Source organism: Passer domesticus, chromosome 1, assembly GCF_036417665.1.
Source record: "Passer domesticus isolate bPasDom1 chromosome 1, bPasDom1.hap1, whole genome shotgun sequence".
In the NCBI taxonomy this organism is placed as follows: domain Eukaryota; kingdom Metazoa; phylum Chordata; class Aves; order Passeriformes; family Passeridae; genus Passer; species Passer domesticus.
The window spans coordinates 111,287,404-111,308,132 of NC_087474.1; the positions used below are offsets into that span (position 1 = coordinate 111,287,404).

A 20,729-nucleotide genomic window follows, 5' to 3' on the forward strand; every position below is an offset into this window, starting at 1 on the left:
GTAAATGATGTCAAAAAAGCTGGACTTCTACATCTGATACTTGTTCTCCATATATACTCGTTCTCCTCTGCCCCTCTCTGGTAGGGCTCTTCTACTTCCACAAAAACACTTATGGTCATTATCTTGCTCATTATCTGCTCAGAGGACCTTCTGCACCAAGAGATTTTTACAAAGGCCCGCCTTCTGCCTAAGGATCCAACATAAATCCATCCTAAACTGGAAGATTTTACCCATCTGAAAATCCCACAGACCTACAGTAGCTGAGTATTACACAGCATCCTAAATAAGACAACTGTATTTAAACGAACAAGCTGATAAAAGGCTCCCTGTTCCAGTGTTTGTTCCACTCTCAGAGACTCTGACAATGTCTGGGAAGTTGAGATATGGCAGGGGAAAAAATGAATTACAGAAATGAGGGATCCCTCACAGATCATCAATCTTTTCCTTGCATTAATTACAAGGGATGCCAACTCAAGCACTTCTGCTGATCTCTGCTGAAATAGTCCTTCAGGGTGATAGAGCACTTTTTCAAACAGCCTGTCTTTTAAACCATTTCATGTTTTGTTTTCAAAATCACTACTCAAATGCCATTTCAAACCCCATGTGTTTGGTGGGACTTTAGGCCCAGCTGTAAATTTCCCCACCACAAAACAATATTTATGAGTGATTTCTTTTCTGACTCAAGGTCCTTTTGTTTACACACAAGGATGTGAATCAGGTAATACACCTAGGAATGTGGTCCTTCTCGTGTCCTTCTTTGCTCTGCTCTTCTTCCCACCCCTTTGTATTGTTTTTTTGTCTCCCTGTTCTGATTCCCTAGCACTCAGACCGGACTTGGAAGACCGGGGTGATGTGAGTTGATTTTCACTGAGAGAGAAAGTAGGAGGCAGGAAAAGGGGGGCCAAAATGCTAGGTGGGATGCTTTGCTTCAGTCACCACTTTGGGATGGGACTCTGGGTTCTATTCTCTGGGTACCTCTCCTGTGCTCTTTGAATGCACCCACCATGGTGGTACCTGAAGGCTGCACAGAGCGTGGTCCTGCCCCTCCGGCAGATGTGCTGCCAGCTGGGCTGGCTCTGCTGTGCTGCCTGGCCAGCTGGAGCTAAGCATCGCAGTGGGCCAAATGGCTGCTCTAGTGTGGTTAGCTGAAATCCAGGATGTTAGCTTGACTGTTTGCTGTGGATACCCCACACTATTTCAGGATGTCATTCTATATTTGTACAGCACTAACCAGATGCTTTTCAGATCCTGCTCTAAGTACTTTTACTAGTACTCCATAGTTGTGTCTTGCAGTTGCCATCTCTCCACATCTTCCACTAATTTACACTGAATTATTATGATCTCCTGTGCAAAAGTAAGACTAAGATTGTGGATTCCTGTCAGTTTGTTATGCCAGTGATGTCAGGCTGCCAGATGCAATCTGAACATGTCTGTGTAGGGCATGCAGGGCTCTCAGGTCCTACTCTTTTTTTTGCAGGCAGCTCCAACATTCATGTAATCAGAGATAAGTGACTTAGTTAAAAATGAATGGGGCAGCTGGCTAAATGCTCAACCCAACAAAATGATCAAAGGGACAGTGCCAGATGTTTTTCATTAGCTCTACATATGGAGGTACCAGGGAGAGCAGCAGGAGCACCAAACTAAAAAGAAACCAGAGAAGCCAACTCTAGTTTCAACCATAACATGAGGAGCTGGCTATAAATACTACATTCCTCAGTGTAGCTCCCAGAGGACAAGGATATTTCTAAAACCTACAGGAAAAGCGTGTCTACTATTGTCTGACTTATTTATATGCATCCTCCTGGTAAATATTTTATTAAGAATTATCATTTTCAGCATCTATAAAAATATACTTTAAAAATAATATTTTAGAAAGCTTCTATAAGTTGTAACATATGTTATTTTTTTCCATAAAAAATATTTTTTTGTGCAGCTGGTGCCAGTGCTGATTTTTCCTAGGCTACTGACTTGTGGGATTTTCTTTACTACATTTAGTCATTTTAAAATTTTAAATTCATCGCTTTGGAGTCCAAGTTACTGAAAAAGGCTCAAGTCATGTCAAGATTTACTGTGGAAAAGGAGCCAGATTTTCATTTTTGTCTTCTGGGTAAGTTTATGATAAGGTGAGATAAACATCCAAAATAGTTAAGGTTGTTTATCCTGCATCACCAGGAAGACATTCTTGACATCACTTGTATACAACTGAGCTGGGGAGCTGCTCAATCAGCACTGACAGAAATCCAACCCAGATCACCTGCCCCCGGGGCTTACAGACCTTACTTCAGTGTGATAAAATCTGCTTCTGTTGGGATAAAAACTGAGCTGTTCACATAGCTCCTCCTGTCACAAGACAAATTTTGGTGCATAAAGACTCCTCCTGCAGTTGTATTCCTTCCAGGGAATTATTTCATGACACTTTACCTCATCTTGACATATATCTGTAGTATTTTGAGGCTTGCAAAGAGGAATCAATCCTACAAAACAATCTGGTGTCATGCTTGTCCAGTTTAACAACTTGACTAGCAGCTCTAACTCTTCAAGCCTTAGACTTGGAGAGCAGGGATCCTGGAAGTTGCCAGCAGATAACTCAATTCACACAGTGTTTTTTCAACCAATATAGAAAATATTCCTGTTCTTTTTTGACTCTTTGGTTTAGTGAAGTCTGCCTAAAAGTCAATCCCCTGACAGGAGGAGGGATATATGCTGAATGCAAAGAGATTGGGAAGGCACTTCTCTGAAACAACTAGAATTACCAGACTTGCAGTTGACTGGGGAAGATGGTAAGAAGGGCTCTTGGCTGGGTTGATCAATAGTGCTGACATCTACTTTGTCCTTTACCTATGCAGCAAGCTCCTAGGTTTGGTAGTATATATGCTGCTCTTTTCATCATTATTGATTGAAAAGGTTACTCCATGTATAAAAAGCTTAATGTGCACTTTCAGTGCTCTTTACACCATTCTGCAGGAACAAACCCTATAAACATGCTTTTTCTCTCTCCTAATTCTTATTTCATTTCTCCTAATACATATTTCATGAGTGACAGCCACTCATTGCAGTGAAAATGTTGTGATTTGCAGTGCAGGATGAGTTCTTTGCTAGTAGATGTCCTGGTAGCAGAGGAACACACTAATTATCACGCTGGAGTCAAGGAAAGCTACAGCATGACTCACTTAGGAATGCTTTGTCTTCCCCTAATTGCATAATTACCTTAGAGAGCTCACTGGCCATTTGGCATAGAGGTCATGCCTGTTTCCTTTGAGCACAGGAATAACCCCCCCTAGCTACTCCTAACAGGATAAAAAGGGGATGTGAGAAAGACATATGGCCATGGCCCCACTTTTCCTCTGTATAACCCAGGCACAGTATTTGTGCACAACTACAAAGTCCTTCATTCTCTGAAATGAGGAAGCCAAAGTTGTCCATTATGTAACAGAAATCAGCACTTTCACCTTTGCACTGAGACAGGATCTGTATTGGCAGGGATAGTGTGATATTCTGGCTTCTTTGGTGCTGGTACTTGTGACATCTATTTTCTAATAAACAGGATTAAAGAAGACTGATGGGGTTGCCACAAGAACAGGAATCTTTCCCTCTATACTTGTATGCCGTAGAGCTAGCCTGACTGCCAAGCAAACGAAACAGAGACCTCCCCAACACCTCATTCTCACAAGCAATAAGTAAAAAAAAAAATAAGGTACAAGTAGTATATTCCTATAAATGCCTATAAAATGCACATAAAAGCAGATAGCAAGGTAAGGAAGGAGACCTTAATATCCCACGAGAAAATGGAAAATGAACTTGCTAGTTATATTTGCATTAAAGGAAGGTTCGTCTGAGGAATTCTCCTGGAACTCTAGGATACTCAGCAGTGCAGTTTTCAGGGCTCACCCCAGCCCATGTATAGAACTGGTTAAATAAATCTGCAAGATGCAACAAACACAGAAAGACAGAATTGAACTAGATGAATAATTGAAGTCAAGATATTTCAGTCTTTAGTCCCTCTAATGAACTCTTGTTCTGGAGGATGGGTGGAATCTGCGGACCCTTTCTTAACCACTTTATTGATGTTATCCAGGGCTACATCTGGAAGCTAGAATTCTCCTTTGCAAACTGGTGATGGCATCACTATGCAGTCAAACTTTCATCTTACTCTCCTCTTCATTACTTCTATGAATTTTCCATCCTCCACTGCACACAGATCCATCCTCCATTCAAAGCAATGTAAGTAAATTTTCTCCTGTTCTCCTTACAGCCCACCAACTACTATCCCCTAACTTACGATGGGGTATATACCCACTGGGCTTAAAAATGGAAATGCTTGCAGTTGCTACACTTCATGCTGACCCTGATGCTGGCAGTGTGTTTTAGAAAAGCGCACAGGATGCCAGCCTGGTTGGCCCTGTGAGAATTGGGCATGAATATCAATCCAAGTGGCCTGATGCATCTGTTAGTGCAATCTTTTGTGTACATGGGCTTCTCAGCTGCGTGTCTGGATTGTCAAGAGTGTTTAAGATTACTCATTTGTTTAGGGGCTCATGATGGTTACTTAAATATTTTTTTATCAGTATCTTTTCAAATGGTGGGGACTGGCACAGTTAATTGCTGGCTGAGGCTGCATTAGATTCCACATTTTGTGAGAAAACTGATCAGAAGGTTTCCAAAGTGAAAATTTTTGCAAGAGAAAACAGCTGGAAGACAAGTCCAAGCCTGACTCCAGTGAGTGGAGCTATTCTAATATAAAGAGTGCATCACTCTAAAACAAGCAAAATATTATGAGAAGAGGAAGGAAAATTAAGCATCCTGATTCCTATGATGAGAGACAATTGGTCAGCAGTTTACCAAATTAAAGGTGAATATCCAAGACAGATTGTATTCTCATGGATAAACATCTCAAACACAGACTGCTTTAGAGCTACATGTAACCTAAGCAGCTGACTTCAGGCTCTGGGTCCCAACTGTTTTTGTCATCAAACAAGTAAAGAGTGACACCTCTGTTCTTTTCATGCTTATTTGAATAATTTTCCTGAAGAGTTAAGGAGTTAACATGCCATAGTGTGGGTAGCTGCCCTAGGGAACAAGGAACACCAGACAGAACCTATAATAAAAACTCTTGCATTAGGATGGTGGCAGAGGAAACTATACAGAAAATGCAGTCCAGGAAAGAGTTCTTAGAAGATGAAGTAGGGATTAAGCCAGAGCCTATTTCACCATTTGCTAAAACACTCAGTGCCTTTGCCTTCATGGGTTCTGCATTCCAGAGGACTTCATGCTGGGTTAATAAAATCACTCTCTTGAACAGGCTTTGGAAACTCAGACAGCCACTGACTGCCCACATGGCAGAATTTGGCTATTGCTATTAGACAGCTGTGGGAAGCTGAGGACAAGAAAGGGGAGACAGCACCAAAATCTTATGGATATGTAGACACAGAGAGAGACACATGGCTTTGGTCATGGCAGGAGCTTCCAAAATACGTTCCTCATCAAAATGTCAGGATCCGCTTTAGTTTTTTTTCTTTCAGGAACTGTAATTGGCACTTCTGCTTTTTGTAGGTGATATGCATGTGATTTATGTGTGATTTAAACCCTCAGACACTCTGAGTTTAAGTTTCAAGTGCATTTCAAAACAATTAGCACACCTACAAGAAAAACATCAAAACACCAGATTTCTGTTGCTCACAAACTTAAAGCGAGATTGAGTTTAACGCTCTTCTTAAGGGAAGAGCACAGCAAAAAAAAACTACACTTCCTTGTAACTCAATGCCAAACCACTGCTCTCTGTTTTGAGTAGCAAATGCCATTCTTACTGCGTCTAAAAGCCCAGACTCCAGTTTCTTTTCTCAACATGTAATTGTGTATTTTGGTACTGCTCTCAAACAGTAGTTTACCAGAACAAAGGAGTTATCTTTATGGGACAGCCAGGGAAACACACAAAGAACAGGAAGATGCAGCTAATCTAAATAATGACATTGAAAACAAAATAGCTATTGGGCTATAACTAAAAAGCATGAAGTAAATATCATTATTTTTATTAAGAGAAGATACAGACTTAATTCATGGGGATAATGTCATCTGCTGTTCCCTTAGACTTTGGTTCTTATTTTTTCAGTCAAGCCATAATGCAAGATTTGCTACTTTCTTCAACTTTTTACAGTACGGACTTTTATATCACTTCTTTTGGAGAAAGTTGCAAAACTCAGGTACGTATGTTTAGGAGAAAGATGAGATTTTCTAAAATAGTAAATCTGCTCAAACCACTTGTTTTTGAGCTGCGCAAATACATGCATTCTTACGAAGCAGGAAGGTAAACATACACACGACTGCATTAATTCAGACAATACTTAAGTTTCCTGCAACACAAAGGAATTTTCGTATTTAGACTAAGTCCTTAGCGATGCAGTCCCCCATTGTGTGTAGGGTGGGTGTGCAAAGCAAAGCAGCAACCTCAGCTTCACAGAGAGAAGCACAAGGGTTGGTTCTGACCCGCCGAGTGAACGGAGAAGGAATTAAATAATCCTCTAAACCAAAGCCAGAATCAACTTTCTGAGCGCCAAGCTCAGCCGGTCCCACCACCTCACTTTCTGGCAACACAGTCCTAAACTATCTGAGCAGAAGCCGAATTCACGTGCCTTTTTTTCCTCGGGATTGTCTTGTTGAGTATCCTGGGCAGGAAACTGCTCTGATCTGTCCACTTACAAGATTTAAAATAGCCACTCGTGTTTCCCCTCTCCCAACCCCAACCCGCACCCCTGGGCTGAATCACTTCCCCGGCGGAGACAAGAAGTGAGCGAGAGCGAAGTGCTCCCAAGTGCCCGAGCTCTCCGGCTGGCACAGAGCACATCCAGCCCTGGCAAAACACCGGGCCAGGGCGCCCTCGCCACCCCTCAGGCTTTACCTGCTGGCGGGCGAATGGCCGGGGGCGATATCCTGCACGAAGCTCTGCTCCATGCCCGGGATCCTGGCCGGGCTGTGGGGATGGTAGGCTGTCAGCACCACGCTGCCCGAGTCCTTCATCTCCATGGTCATCGGCACATGTCGGCCCCGCTGCTGGCGACAGAGGCGACCCGAGGGGAGGGCGAGTGACCGTGTCACAAGCGCGGGCCCATGGCCCGGCGGGGCGGCAGCCGCTGCCAGCGCCGGCTGTCAGCAGAGCTGTGGCACCGCGACTCGGCTCCTCTCCCTGTCAGCGAGGCTGAATTAGCATAAATTCAAAAACACCGCCCACAAAGCAACTCACGGGCAAGTTACTACGTTCCGAGGAAACGAGAAACCTGAAGTAATCCTGCAGTCCTGCACGGAACGGTCCCTGCCCGAACGAATAGTTATCTCTCTTTTTTTTTTTTCTTTTTTTTTTATTCTTTTTTTGTTTGTTTGTTTGTTTGTTTCCTTTTTTAACAGCAAATTCGTACTACTCCTCCTGTTCCTGAACCAGTCTTGTCTAAGTGAAACGATCTGGTGGAGAGCGCTACTCAAACACAACAAACACATGGTTAGGGGGAGCAGGGAGTCTTACAAGGGATGCAGAAACCCGAGCGGGATCTGCTCCGTGATTTCCTACACACCAGATCATTTCTATGGCAGGGAACTGCACCTTGCCGTCTCCTGAAAACAGATTAAGCTTTCATCTTGCCTGATATGGCTGTGTGCATAATTAGAAAGGCACTGGAAAATGAGTGAATTATTTTGACAACAGTGTGTGTTCGTCTGGAGCAGTCCTGAAAATAAATACACATCAAAATGCTTTATATTTTTTCATTATTTAATTTGATCTCTCTACGTTAATTAAGTGCTTTTCACTCAAAAGAAGACAATCAAGAACAATCAGGGTCTAATTCTGGAATAATACTCAGAGAAAACTGTAAGACAAAGTAGAGAAAATTTGCAAATCCCTTTATTTTCCTCTGCCACTTCTTCAGTGTTTTCTTTTTAATTTTTTTTTTTCAAAGAAAAGTTTCTGATAAATGCCAATTCCTAAAAACTACTGCCCTGCCTATGAAATAATGTGAAGGATGTCCCTAATTTTACTCATCGGACCACAGGTCTCCGAGCACCTTGTGAGCACAGGTGTGAAAGGCCAAGCTCCGTGCAGCTTTGTCACAGCTGCCAGCGGCATCCTGAGCACAGGTTCTCTCCCAAATGCTTGTTGGTCTCTTTTGCATCTCCTTTGAGTGAGGTTGCTCTCTCCAGCACTGCTCTACAGTGCTATATTACATTGTCAGTTTCTCTGGTGAAGTAGCTCAGGTTTTGAATCACAAAATGATCTTCTCACCTCTGCCTTCCCCCTGAGCTGGGTACCCTGCCTGGAGGGACACGGTGGTTTCGGTCAAACACGTTGCTGCGACTCATGTAGGCAGTGCCCAAGTTAATTTTAAATTAGCCAGCATACAGCACTGATAAAGGTACACTTGGCAGCACTTCTTGCCAGACTCACCCAGGAAGCATAAATATTTGAATGTACAGAGCCTCTAAGCCTACTCTTGCTGTGCTGTTAAGATATCCTGGATTAAATATTTTCAGGCCAGGTTGCCCGGGATAAAATCATGGCTGCTTACATGGCAACGTTGACGCCTTCTAGGAGCTTCCATGTAGCCATGTAGAGATGATAGAAATGAAGGAGAAGACTCTGAGCTATTTCTGGAAGCACCACTGGCACCATAGGCTGTGGTGCCACCAGTGATGGCTGGGGTAATGCAATGACCAGTGTTCTGTGATTACTGGGATATTCAGTCCTATCCTGGTTTTACATTTTCCTTCCTGGACCAGAAGGTGAGAAATCCCCTTCTCTGACAAGAGGGAGTAAATGGTTAATAGAAATTTATATTTGGCACAAATGCAAATAGATATTTTGAATATTAATCAGCTAAAATGTATATATCTAACAGGATTTGAGAGCAAAAAAAGAGATAAATATATGCTATAAAAAGGATGTTCTTCACAGTTTACTTCAAGAAATTAAACACCTGAAAAAGCACACATAGTGAAAGGAATCAAACACTATCAAAAAGGGGGTGGGTGTCCTTTAGGAGATCAGGGTGCTGAAAAAATACTGGCTTAACTTCAGGAAAGCCTTTTTTTCTCTCCTTTCTATCATAACACTAGTCTTTTTGCAGTATCACCAGCCAAAAAGTGATGATTATGTGCTTTAAGCTATGTGTAGATAAAGCCCACAGTAGAAATTCAATATATTTTTAGTATTATTTTTATTTTCTCTTTCCATAATGAAACCCTTCAAACACCAAAATGATTTAGAAAGTATACAGATACCATCTCAATAGAAAAATACATATAAATAAAGGAGGCCCACACTTATTAAATGGGATTTTTTCTCTAAGAAAAATAAACATGGAAGATTTTATTTGTAGATTTATAAAGTGCTGATGCACAAACTGGAGGCATATATGGAAATGGCAGACTATTTGGCACAAGTACAAATAGATATTTTGAAAACTGATCAGCCAAAAGACATGTATCAGACCAAGACCTAAAAATGTTTATATGCCTAATGACTCTTGGGGTTAGACATCTGCATACTATTGAAACCCCAAAAATATGCTAAATCAACTAGACACAAACATCAGCCTTTAAACAGAGTTTTAACGGGGATGGTGAACAGCCATAAGAAAAGTGTGCAAGACAATATGAGCTGGACTCCAGCTCTATCTGAGCAATTCTGTTCCCAATGGAGAAGTTATTTTTCTGGTTTATAAAGAAACAAGTAGGAAAGTATTTTAATCCAACCTGATTGTGTTTCTGCAAGATTCCCTTGAATACTAGATTGTGAAGTACTCAGGACTGTGATAGTTCTAATTGTTTTTTTCAGATAGTTAATAGCTTTCTAGACCTTTCAAATGAAATGGCAAATGCCATTTTAGTGAGAAAAAAATATTGTGAGGATGCTTTTGGTGGCAGGCAGTAAAGTGAAGGGGCAGCAAGAGAAGAGTCTGTGGGGAGTCTGTGGCTCATAATCCCATGAGCAGCTGTCTTGGGCTTTGTAGGCAAGGGGCTTGTGCTTTCAAATTTTAAGTTGTGTTTCTGTCAAGGGGAGTGCTTTGCACTTTCACACATTTGGCAAAATAATTAATAAAAATAATTGCATAAGGAATAGTGGCCCTGAACTTGGAGAACAAGGAGTGAGAAATCTCTACTGACCTGTTACTTGGAAATGTAAGTTGGTGGCTGTATCTTGTAGTTACTGGCAGGATCAAGCCTTCAGCTCACCTGTTAAAGAATATCTGTGACAGTCATAACAAGAAATATAAACACACAGAAAGTCGCTAGAATGAGGTTACTGAAATGAAAAAGAGTGTTGTTGTTATTAATACCAATTCTGTATTTACATTGAATTAATTAATAACCATTTTGGCAGCAACGTGATGGGCAACATTTGCATAGCACATTTAGTACCTATTGCTTCAAAAGTAATTATGATGTTTTCAAACAGATTTTAAGCAGCCTTTTCTGGTCAAGTTCAAGGGGGTGTTGTTACTTAAAGGAATAGGATTTGTCAGCTAGGGATTCTTGTCTTGACAGGGTGGGAGCATTCACCATTAAGAGTAGATCCTGGAAAGTGGAAGATTCTCCTTTGAACTACAAATCACACAAAAATCTTTTAGTATTGAATTTCATTGCTCATTTCCAGCTTAAATTACCTAGGGCAAAGTTAGACAAAAGTAGCAAAACCCAGAAGTTAATTTCAGACCAGATTAATTTCAGCTTGGGTTAGATTAAGTTTTATAAGGAAGCCGTGTAAAGCACAGCATTTTTCACTGATTAAATCAAGGGAAAACGAGTGGAGTAATACATAGAAAAATGTCATCCTAGCTCTGTGTCTAGATTTCCACATCCCTCTTGCAGTAAATTTTGTATCTGTCTGTGAAAGTTACCAAAACCAGAACCACTGTATTTCTTCATCTTTTTCTTAGAGGGGGCTGGGGGGGGTGGGGGCCGTGGGGGAGGCAAAGGGTATCTCTTACTTCTAAGTTTTCATTTGGATGGAAGCATGTTCGAGGGGTGGGGAGCAGAAAGCCTCGTCACACCAAAGATTTGGTGTCAGCAGAAAGCATCTGGACAGTCTGAGAACAAGCAGTGACACAACACTGCATAAAGGCCAAGGGCAGTGGTGTGTGCACCTTCTACTGCTCAGTACCAATTCACATGAAAAAAATGTCTGAGAAGGGACTAACTTTGTGCCAGGAGAAATTTCACTGTGTCTTGAGGTCTATTTCCTTTCAGATGACTTTATGTGTCATGAAGGATAGTTTTTAATCTTGGTTTAGCCTCTGAATGTTGTATTCTGGTGATGCTAGAAGGATTAGAGTCCTTTTTTCTACTATAAAGGAGATCTGGTTTTGTGCCTTGTTGTGGGCAGCTGGGAATGTGAGGGCATGGGTGATACCTACTGCTTTTATAACACTGAAAAAGTAATAAATAAAAAAAAATTGAGAAAAATGTTTGTTATTCTGCTTTGTCTTTTCAAACTGAACAGAAGCAACAGAGAAAACTGTCACTCGTCCTTTAAAAGCAGGTTAATTAACAAGGCTATTTAAGCAAAGAGAATGGAAATCAGGTATTGTGGCAATGGTGGTTTTGCAAAGGTTTGTAATTAAAGTATGAAACAAAACATTCATCTTTGTTAAATATAGCCTCACATTTTTCAGTTCCAGACTCAATTTAAATATATATAACATTTTGGTGAATTTTAACATGGTCTTTTAAAAATTGATTTATTATGGATTCTTTTATCCTAAAAAAAGATACTAAAGCATTGAAAAAAAATTATTTAGGCAACTTTGTGTAGTTTATTGCTCCACAGTGGCCCTCATTTTTTTTCTAGGAGCTCAAAAGTTGTTTCTCTTTAGCACAGATGAATCTACCCATATATTATTCCCATGTTAATTATGTTCAGAAAAGGAAATTTCCTTAATCTGTCTGCCACAATAGGGAGGTTTCTGGAGGTTTACTTTAAGAAAAAGCTCATATCCTTTCATTCATCCATGAGGTTTATGCTCCTTCATGACATGTTGATCTAGGCACTTCAGCTGGGACAGCTGACATCCACAGCTGAATGCTGTGGTCTGTTTTTTTTTTTTTTTTTTTTTTTGTTCTGAGGCAGTAAGTTAAAATTACATGAAGGAGTGGTAATGTGGTTAAGAAAAGTAGCACTGGGAGAGGCTGGTTCCTTCTTTGAAATGTACCTCTAAGCACGAGCTGAAAATGGGAATTTGTTTCTGTGGCGTGGAAGGGGGAAAATGGTTGTGGATGACCAAATGCAATGAGCATTTTCAGTACATATGTCTATGTCCTGGTGCCTCTGAAAGAGCAAATCGGGTTAGGTATTTGAATTTGGTACAGGGAAATTGAGTCCTTATATTCAGACGATACTTATTTATAAATATTTATAGATTACACATCATACAAATAGGTTAGTAATGAAAAATGAAATAGGAAGACAGGTTTTTGTACAAAGACAACCAGAAAGAGATTTATAACTTTATTCTTTTAAAAAGTACTGTTTTCCAGGGGCCAGTCAAACTCCTAAAAGGCTGTGTGTGTATGTATGTATATGTATTTGTTTAGGATATGTGTATATATTCACATTACAGCTCCTCACCCTCCACCTTTAACCACCGTTTTAACATTTAAGAAAGGTATTCCTCCTTTTTTTAGGCTAAAACCAAAAAAATGCAGTTTCTGCAGTTAGTAATGATGATTTGTGAATCAACCTTTGCCCTTACAGCAGCACTTTGGTAATACATACAAACATGAGAAAAAAACTGTTGCCTCTTTCTTTTTACACTTAAAAATCTCTTCACATTCAGCATTTTTGCAACATTTTTAACCCTAAAAGAACAACATTTACTAGGGGTGGCTTTAGGTAAAATACAGTGTGTATTTCCCCATAACCCTGCCAATGATTTTTCCATTTTTCCATTTCATAACTGAGGCTGTTTCCCAGGCAGTAGCAGTAGACCACAGCTGGTGTATTTGAAAGCTGGTGTATTTGAGCTATGTGTTCACCAGAGGACTGCTCTGTTAATTAAACCGTGCTTTGAGCTATGGTCTGAGGAATATGTGAGAAACTTGATGAAGCAAGGTAGAAAGGTGTTAACAGGAACCACTAATGTTCCTCGGGCACATAGCCAGACATGTCAATATCTTGTTTTGATTGCGTTCTACTCCTTTTTTTTAAATCAAGAGCTGTGTTTTTTAAAATGACAGAGTCTAATAGCCCTATTAACTGGATTTTCACATCTGTGTGCAAGGGATGAAACCTTAAATTCTCCTTCCTGCCTAGAGAAGAGGGGTGTATTTCAAAAGGCATGGCTTACATCTTCATCTTGCTTTCGCTGGATGGATGACTTGAATTCCCAAAGTTACTAAATTTACATTGCCTTTGCTATGCAAAAGTGAAGAAAGTACTCTTCTTATCTGCTAATTCTAGAACTGATGTATCACCAGACAAATAGTTATTAAGGTTGTCAGAGGAAATCTTATTCTTGTATTGGTCATGCAGGAGTGATATCTCAGAACTTCCCTGCAATACCTATGTTAGGTAAGTTATTGCACAGTGAAGTGAGTTAGATTCAAAAGGGATTTTTCTTTTTTGATAAACATATTTTTATGAGTTATTAACTTCAAATTTAGATCTGCTGCAAAAGTAAATTGATGTATGATGATTTACAGCATCTGTAAAGATTTTCAGTAAGAGGAACAACAATTAAACCAAATTAAAATATCTATAAGGAAATTTAATGCTATAATTTACTTGAAAGTTTGTTACAAATTTAAGCCCTAATTGTATAATTTATGAACAGTAGGGAGAAGATGTTTGTAAATTTAAAAAAAAACCAGACTAAATATATCTAAATAAATTTAATATGCAGCAGAAAAGCACTGGATAGCACTGTTATTAATATAAATGTATTTTCATTTTGAAATCATATTCTCAAAGGTCTGAATTCACTTTATAGCATTACTAACTTAGAGATACCTGTGGGAAAGGTTTATGTTTCATAAACCCCTCTATTAACACTTTTTAGGAGCAGAGACATTGAAATACCAGCTAGCAGGAAAGAAGACTGACCTGGTGGAGAAGGGAGCTTTTCACAAGAACTCAGGTTAAAAAAAAAAGGGTGTATCATGTTTGGAAAAAGGGGCAGGCAACTCAGGAAATGTTTAAGGATGTCATTAGGTCATGCAGAAAGAAAATTAGAGGCAAAATCTCAGAACTGAATCTGACTTCTTATGTAAAGGATAATAAAAAGTGTTTTTATAAAAAAAAATAATAAAAAAAGGAAGTGTATTAAAAATCTCTATTCTTTATTGGATGTAGGGGGAATATAGTTACCAAAGATGAAGAAAAGACTGAGGTGCTTAATGCCTTCTTTTCCTCACTGTTCTACAGTAAGACTTGTTATTCTCAGGGCAGCTGGCCTCCTGAGCTGGTAGACAGGGATGGGGAGCAGAATGGACCCCCCCAAAATCCAGGAGGAGGGAGTCAGTGACCTGCTGTACCACTTGGATGCTCACAAGTCTATGGGAGCAGGTGGGATTCACCCTAGGGTGGTGGAAGAGTTCTCTAAACTGCTTTCCATGATTTATCATCAGTCCTGGCTAAATCAGGAGGACCAGGATGGCTGAATGTTTGACAGTATGACATCCATCCATGGGAAGGGCTGGAAGGAGTTTTCAAACTCCAAAGAAACTTTTCAACCCCAGGTGTGGCCAGGATGAAACATTATTATGACTAAATTGGAAAGTTCACTCTCTTGTAGCCCTATTAAAAGCATAGTAGAGTAAGTAGCAGAATGAACCTCACAAGCAAACTTTGTTGTGCTGTTGTTTTGATATTAAACCTGGTTTCCTTAGTCACTTTTCCAATGATTCTTTAAGTGCTCTTAAACTCTCATTCATGACACAACTCTCTGTGGGGATCAGCTTCTTCTCCCAGGCAGCTAGGGAAAGGACAAGGGGGCATAGCCTTAAGTTGTGCCAGGGGGGGTTTAGGTTGGACATTAAGAAGAAATTATTCACAGAAGGGGTGATTAGACTTTGGAATGGGCTGCCCAGAGAGGTGATGGGGTCACTGTCCATAGGGGTGTTCAAGAAAAGACTGAACTCAGTGCATTGGTCCGGTTGACATGGTGGTGTTTGGTCATAAGTTGGACTTGATCATCTCAGAGGTCTTTTCCAGCCTAATTGAGTCTGTGATTCTGTGATGCTGAAACTGTCTTTTGCAGGAAAATGCTGGGTGCCAGACCTAACTATAGAGGGAACTGCTTGACTCACAGTCCTGTGCCCTAATCACATGTGAGGTTGCAGCTTAATTAAACAACAGTTTGGGAAGTACTTTTGTAAAGGAATGGGTAAAAAGACAATACATTTAATCAACCACAGAAAGAGAACCACAACAGGAGATACGGAGAGCATACCACGTGAGCTACAGAAATGGCACATCTTCCCTTGAAGTGGTTAGTTAGAGATTTATTCTCTGCAGTGGGTGTGTGCCAATTTTGGTGGGGTATCTAGGGAGACTCGAGGGCTTTCCACCTAATGGTTATTAAATCATGCAGCTTAGTCCTTAATGAAAACACATACATGAACACAACTTTGGTAAATATATCAACAGTCACGTTTTTAGGCTGCTTTTATGTCATAGTATTGAACACTGTGAACTTAAATATGTTTTAGAAGCATTAGAAATAAATTTTGTCACTGCTTCAAGGAGGTGGCTGCATCACCATAGTGACCTAAATGAGTTATCATAATCAGGGGGTAACAGAAGGGAATTTTGCAATACCAAGGATCTGGGAATTACTGGCTCAGGAGATTGCAAAGAACATTTTCGATTTTTTTGCTTAACAAGGTCAGGCATGAGCTTTTCCCTCTGTGATACTGGTACAAGGAATTTTGTTTCATAGTTGAAAGTTTTATTAGAGTTTAAGAACATGGAAATTTCCCATTAAATTTTGTCATTGTACATTGTTCATGGAAAAAATAAGCATTCTCAGTTGCTAGCCTTTTCAACACAACAGAAAAAAAATTACAGTTATTCCAAAGGCATTTCTGCTAGAGGGAAAAAAAAAATGTAGCCATTACTTATTTGTTTCCTTAGTTTTTTTTTTTTTTAATTTTTTTTTTTTTTTTATTCACATGTTTTTTATCTGTGGCCTCAGTGGGCTACAATCCATGGTACGCAACCATATCAAAACAAAACAAAGTCCCACCAGGGATGAAATAGATACATTTTCTCCAGATTAATTTAATAGATGAATGTTTCACACAATAAGGGAGCCAAGACTGCAGATGACTTGTTTTTAGTTTGGAACTTCAGGGAACAGATGGGAAAGTGGCAGCATTAATGTTCCTTAATGGATCCACAGGACCCTGTTTATTATTTGGCTTCAGTTCAGAATTTATTTTTATTTTTTTTCTCTCTCTCTCTTTTTTTTTTTTTTTTTTTTTAAGTGGCTGTGCTCTGCGGAATCACTTCAGAATCTTTTCAGAATCTGCTTAATTTTTCTACTACACTTTCCCCCACTATTGTTCCTACCTTTGCTGTCGTGATTACAGGTTTCAGACTCAAAAATTGTGGAGAGTCTCTAGCTTTTTCCAGAGTACTACATGGGGACATGCTGAAGAGAATAGACAGAAAAGTGCCCTCTTGGCCTCTGCTCCAGGAACTGGGAGTATTGGGAAGAGTGCAGAGAAGAGCCTGCAGGGCTCAGCTCATGTGCTCTTCCTAACGAGCATCTCCTATTGCTGCTGCTGGAGACAGAGGAGTGTGCCAGGTGGACCACAGACCTGACCTTTTGACTTTACAGGGAGTTTCTTGTGGTCCTCAGTTCGCAGAATGAGTTTTTATTAACTCTTATTTACTTACTATTTTAAGTACTCTTACTATTTGCCCTTGTCTGCTGTCAGTCCACGTGGTGCACGGTAAGGCTTGGCTTACTTTGAAACACATCAAAAATCTCAGGGCTGCTACTGAGAGTGCTGTCTTTTTGTATATGTCTTCTGCATGACATTTGCAGCATATCTTCTATTTATTGCAAACAGCAGTTTCATTATTTCTCTCCAGTTGTTTGCTCTCTGACGCTTCGTTCTTTCCTACCTTATACTGAACTGGAAAACAAAACAAAAAAGTAGGTGAAACTTTGAAAGAAAGGAAGTCATAATTTATTTAATATGGTTCAGCATGAACCAAATAAGGACAAAGAAGCATATAAAAAATAGAGGTACTGGTAATTGGGAGTGTTTTGTCCTCCTCAAAGTCTTATCATTTGATGAATGAGATACTACGGGTCTTTTAATACACAAAACCATATTTCTTGTATAATCATGCCAAGTAGGCATGTCTCAGCAAAGATTTAATGATGAAGATATGTGGATTAATCTGAATTACAGAAAACACAGTTTTATTTAGTCATCCAAGTCTTTACTCAGCAATCAAACTGGCATGTCAAATCTGGCATTTGCTTGCATAAAAGAGATAAACAAAATGCTGAATAAACCTCATTTTCCTGGGAAATTACTGGTATTGCAACAAACAAAAAAGTCTTTCACACAGAATGCAAGGCCACGCGTTTTCCTGGGTGATGCATTGTGCCCAAAGTGTGTCTCACCCTTTCTCAAAACGAGCTATAAATAGGCAGGCACTTTGTGCCATTTTGATGCTGAGTATTACACATTCCAGCAACTTCAGTTTTTCAGCTGGTTATTTTTATTTTCCTTTGTTGTGACTGGGCAAGTGAAGCCAGCCTACTGAAATGCCACCCACTCCTTGAAAGAAAAATCTAGGAATAACCTGAAAGGTCAGGAAAGGTCTCTAGCTAGAAATATGCTTGAAACAAGGAGGAGAGTGCAGAAAATTAAATGAGAAGGCTGATCAGGATACTGTAAGTATTTTGTTTGAAAACAGCAATGAACTTTTGTCTGAAAACCACTGACTTTATTACACATCCCAGTCCCTAGCAAGGAACATCAGTAGGGTTGAAGAGGTTTGTGTAGCAAGTCAGAAGGATGCCTGAAAAATGTTACTTTTTTTTTTTTCATTTTAATTTTTATTTTATTATGGCCCCCATTGTTTCTATACCCTGGGATCTGGCACTCAGAAAGCCAGTTGTTTCCTCTGAGCTGTATTAGAAAACACCATGAATGATAAGGAACAATCATGTTCCTTAAAAAGAGTTTCACTTCATGGGAGAATTACTGCAATATGAGTACTTGTTTATACTACAGTGACTTCCTCACCCTATTATCATTAGGAATATTACCAAATTACCATCTTGCTAATGAAAAATTCCCAAATCTGCATTCATGTCAGCTATGATTTCCTGGATGACCTCTGTGTTAGCAGACCTTGGTGCAATGCAAACCTTTTAGTGTTCACCTGACTGCTGAAACCTGTGCTGAACCTGAGCTCTGGTGTCCACCTGGGCCTTGTGTTACCCATTTAGGCAGCCTGGAATCTGTCTGCTTGGGAATCCCACATCCCCTGATGGCATTCCATGGCAAAGGGTTGTTCTAAAACCACCAACAGAGCCATCAGCTTAATTTCAGGCACTTTGTTAATGGTAGATGTATAGAAACAGAAAGTCAGAAAAGCTGCATCATGCTGGGGCATGCATTTCATGTTGTGAGTGCAACCATGAAACAGTGTTTTTGGAGGGTGCACATGATGTTTTTTATGGTTTATTTATCAGCTGTTTTGTCCAACCTGGTCTGTGAGAGTATTCTAGAGGATAAACACTCAGCAAAGCTGACCTTGAGCTAACAATAAATAGAATGGATTTACTGTCACTCTTCTGAGGATTTGAAAGTTTAGTAATGAATTATAGAAAACTCCTGTTCCTGGGAAACATTGTCTATGTGGGATCATAACTATTCCATAAACTGGCAGACTGTGATCCTTGTGGTCTCATATTGATGTCACTGCAGTTTTATTCTGAGCTAAACTTCTCTGACCAAAATAGAAGTACTCCTTATTTATGCCATTGCAAACAATGTTAGCACAAATGGTTGATCAAAGCAACTGCTCCAGCTTGTAATGGCTGGGTTAGGACGAGTGCTAGGAGTTGTGACTCTGAGGTTCTGCACTGCTCAGGAAAAGGCTCATTTCCAGAAAACTTTATTACCCTAAACTTCTCCTGCAGTTTTGGTCCTTCGTTAGACCACCCTCCTAGCCTCTTGGCCCTCTGCCATCTCTCCAGTGATTCTTTGAACCCCACAGACAAGGTTGCAGATTGGTTCTGTCATTTAAGTTCTTGGTTTTCTCTCCAGGCTGAATATTGTTCAGGACGATTCTCTTCAGGCAAATAGGAAGTGGTCAGTTTGAGGACCCCCCCAAAGTACATCAAAGTGGTAGTGCACATACAGCAAACAATACAGGACACTGAACATGTGGACTTAAACAGAGGAAAAGGCTTGAACATGACTGTGTTTCCTGTGCCGCAGCCTGTGCTCTTAGTAACGGCTGTCTATGGGAGCCAATTTTTCCTCCATAAGCTGATGAAAATGGGTGTTTGCGCTTGCAGCAGCTAGGAGGGCAGCCATCCAAATGTGGTCTGCTCTGTAACACACACAGGGCTGCCTCTGCAGTGGCGGCAACCCTGCAACCCTTGGCTGCAGACACTTTGATAATTTGCCCTTTACTAATCAACCTAGCTCCTATTTCCACTGTTTGTCTGAGAACTCATTTAGACTGCAAAATTATTGCAGCCTGTGTGCTGAAAATAAGTTGAAAATCATATTCTTTACCTTAAGGATAAAGAATATAATTTAAAAAAATATTTTCATGATCCTGAATGGCTACCTAGATCTTCTTACTTTGCAATTACTGCGCCAGCCAAGAGAGATTGTCTCCATCAAATCGCTCAATAAAATGACTTTCTGTCAGAGAAACCTACTCACCTGACTCTGTGGAGAGGATCAAAGGGATTTCTTACTGCAAATGGTGTGCTGATTCTATTGGAATACAGTGTAATTATAATACATATGTGCCATTTTAAGTTGCAGGTAATCCCCTAAAGGGTTTTATAGTGTTCTGCTTCACTGTGCAACAAAGGTGTAAAGAGGGAGGTACAGTCCCCAAAACTGGTATATAGTCCCCAGGTTTGCCTCTCTGACTGCTGTGAATGATGAATTTTGTGTTACTGTTTTCTAGACTGATACTACTAGCATACTTTTTAGGAAAGGGTTAGAGTGGTAACAGTTATCATATTCATGAAATAAACAAACTCCATGAGTTTTGGAACTTTGCTCCAAGAGTGAAGCCTGCCCTTTCACCTGGACTGTACAGCTAGGAAACAGAGAAGGCAGCATAAGAAATGTTCAGCACAAGGACAGGAAAAGCCTGTCCGACTCAATGTGCCTGGTATTTTCTTTCTGCCCTTGTTTATCTGAAACTCACTTCCCTTCTTTTTTTTCTCTGCTCCTCTAACTCATTCTGAACTTGTCTTTAATTTCCAGCACTTTTTCCATTAGCACTACATGAAGTCTTGGCATAAAGCAGTTGTGATGGCAACGTTTCCCACTTTCTTCTGTTTTGAACTTGGGGAAGCTCTAATCTCTTTGCCTGTAGTTTTAAAGGCCAGTGCAGACAGTGAGCATACAGCTTTCGTCTGATAGCTGTGTATGCTTTACAACTTTGCTGAGTTTTAAAATTCTTGTGCCAATTTAGATTAGCCTGAAAACTGCTCTTACAAACTTTTAGATAACCACAGTCACCATGC

The 20,729-nt window shown here is 40.1% G+C and overlaps 1 protein-coding gene across 2 annotated transcripts in view; it reads right to left on the reverse strand.

Annotated features, from left to right (window-relative positions):
• The window catches only part of ARHGAP28 (Rho GTPase activating protein 28), a 76,522-nt gene extending 69,353 nt beyond the window's left edge, over positions 1-7,169 (reverse strand). The window contains exon 1 of one of the 2 annotated variants that reach the window (XM_064434026.1): positions 6,893-7,169. In XM_064434026.1, coding sequence (XP_064290096.1) covers positions 6,893-7,023 — 131 coding nt within the window. In that variant the 5' untranslated portion in view covers positions 7,024-7,169. The remainder of the gene's footprint in view (positions 1-6,892) is intronic. The other variant, XM_064434017.1, reaches the window with a different exon arrangement.
• Positions 7,170-20,729: the final 13,560 nt, after the last annotated feature.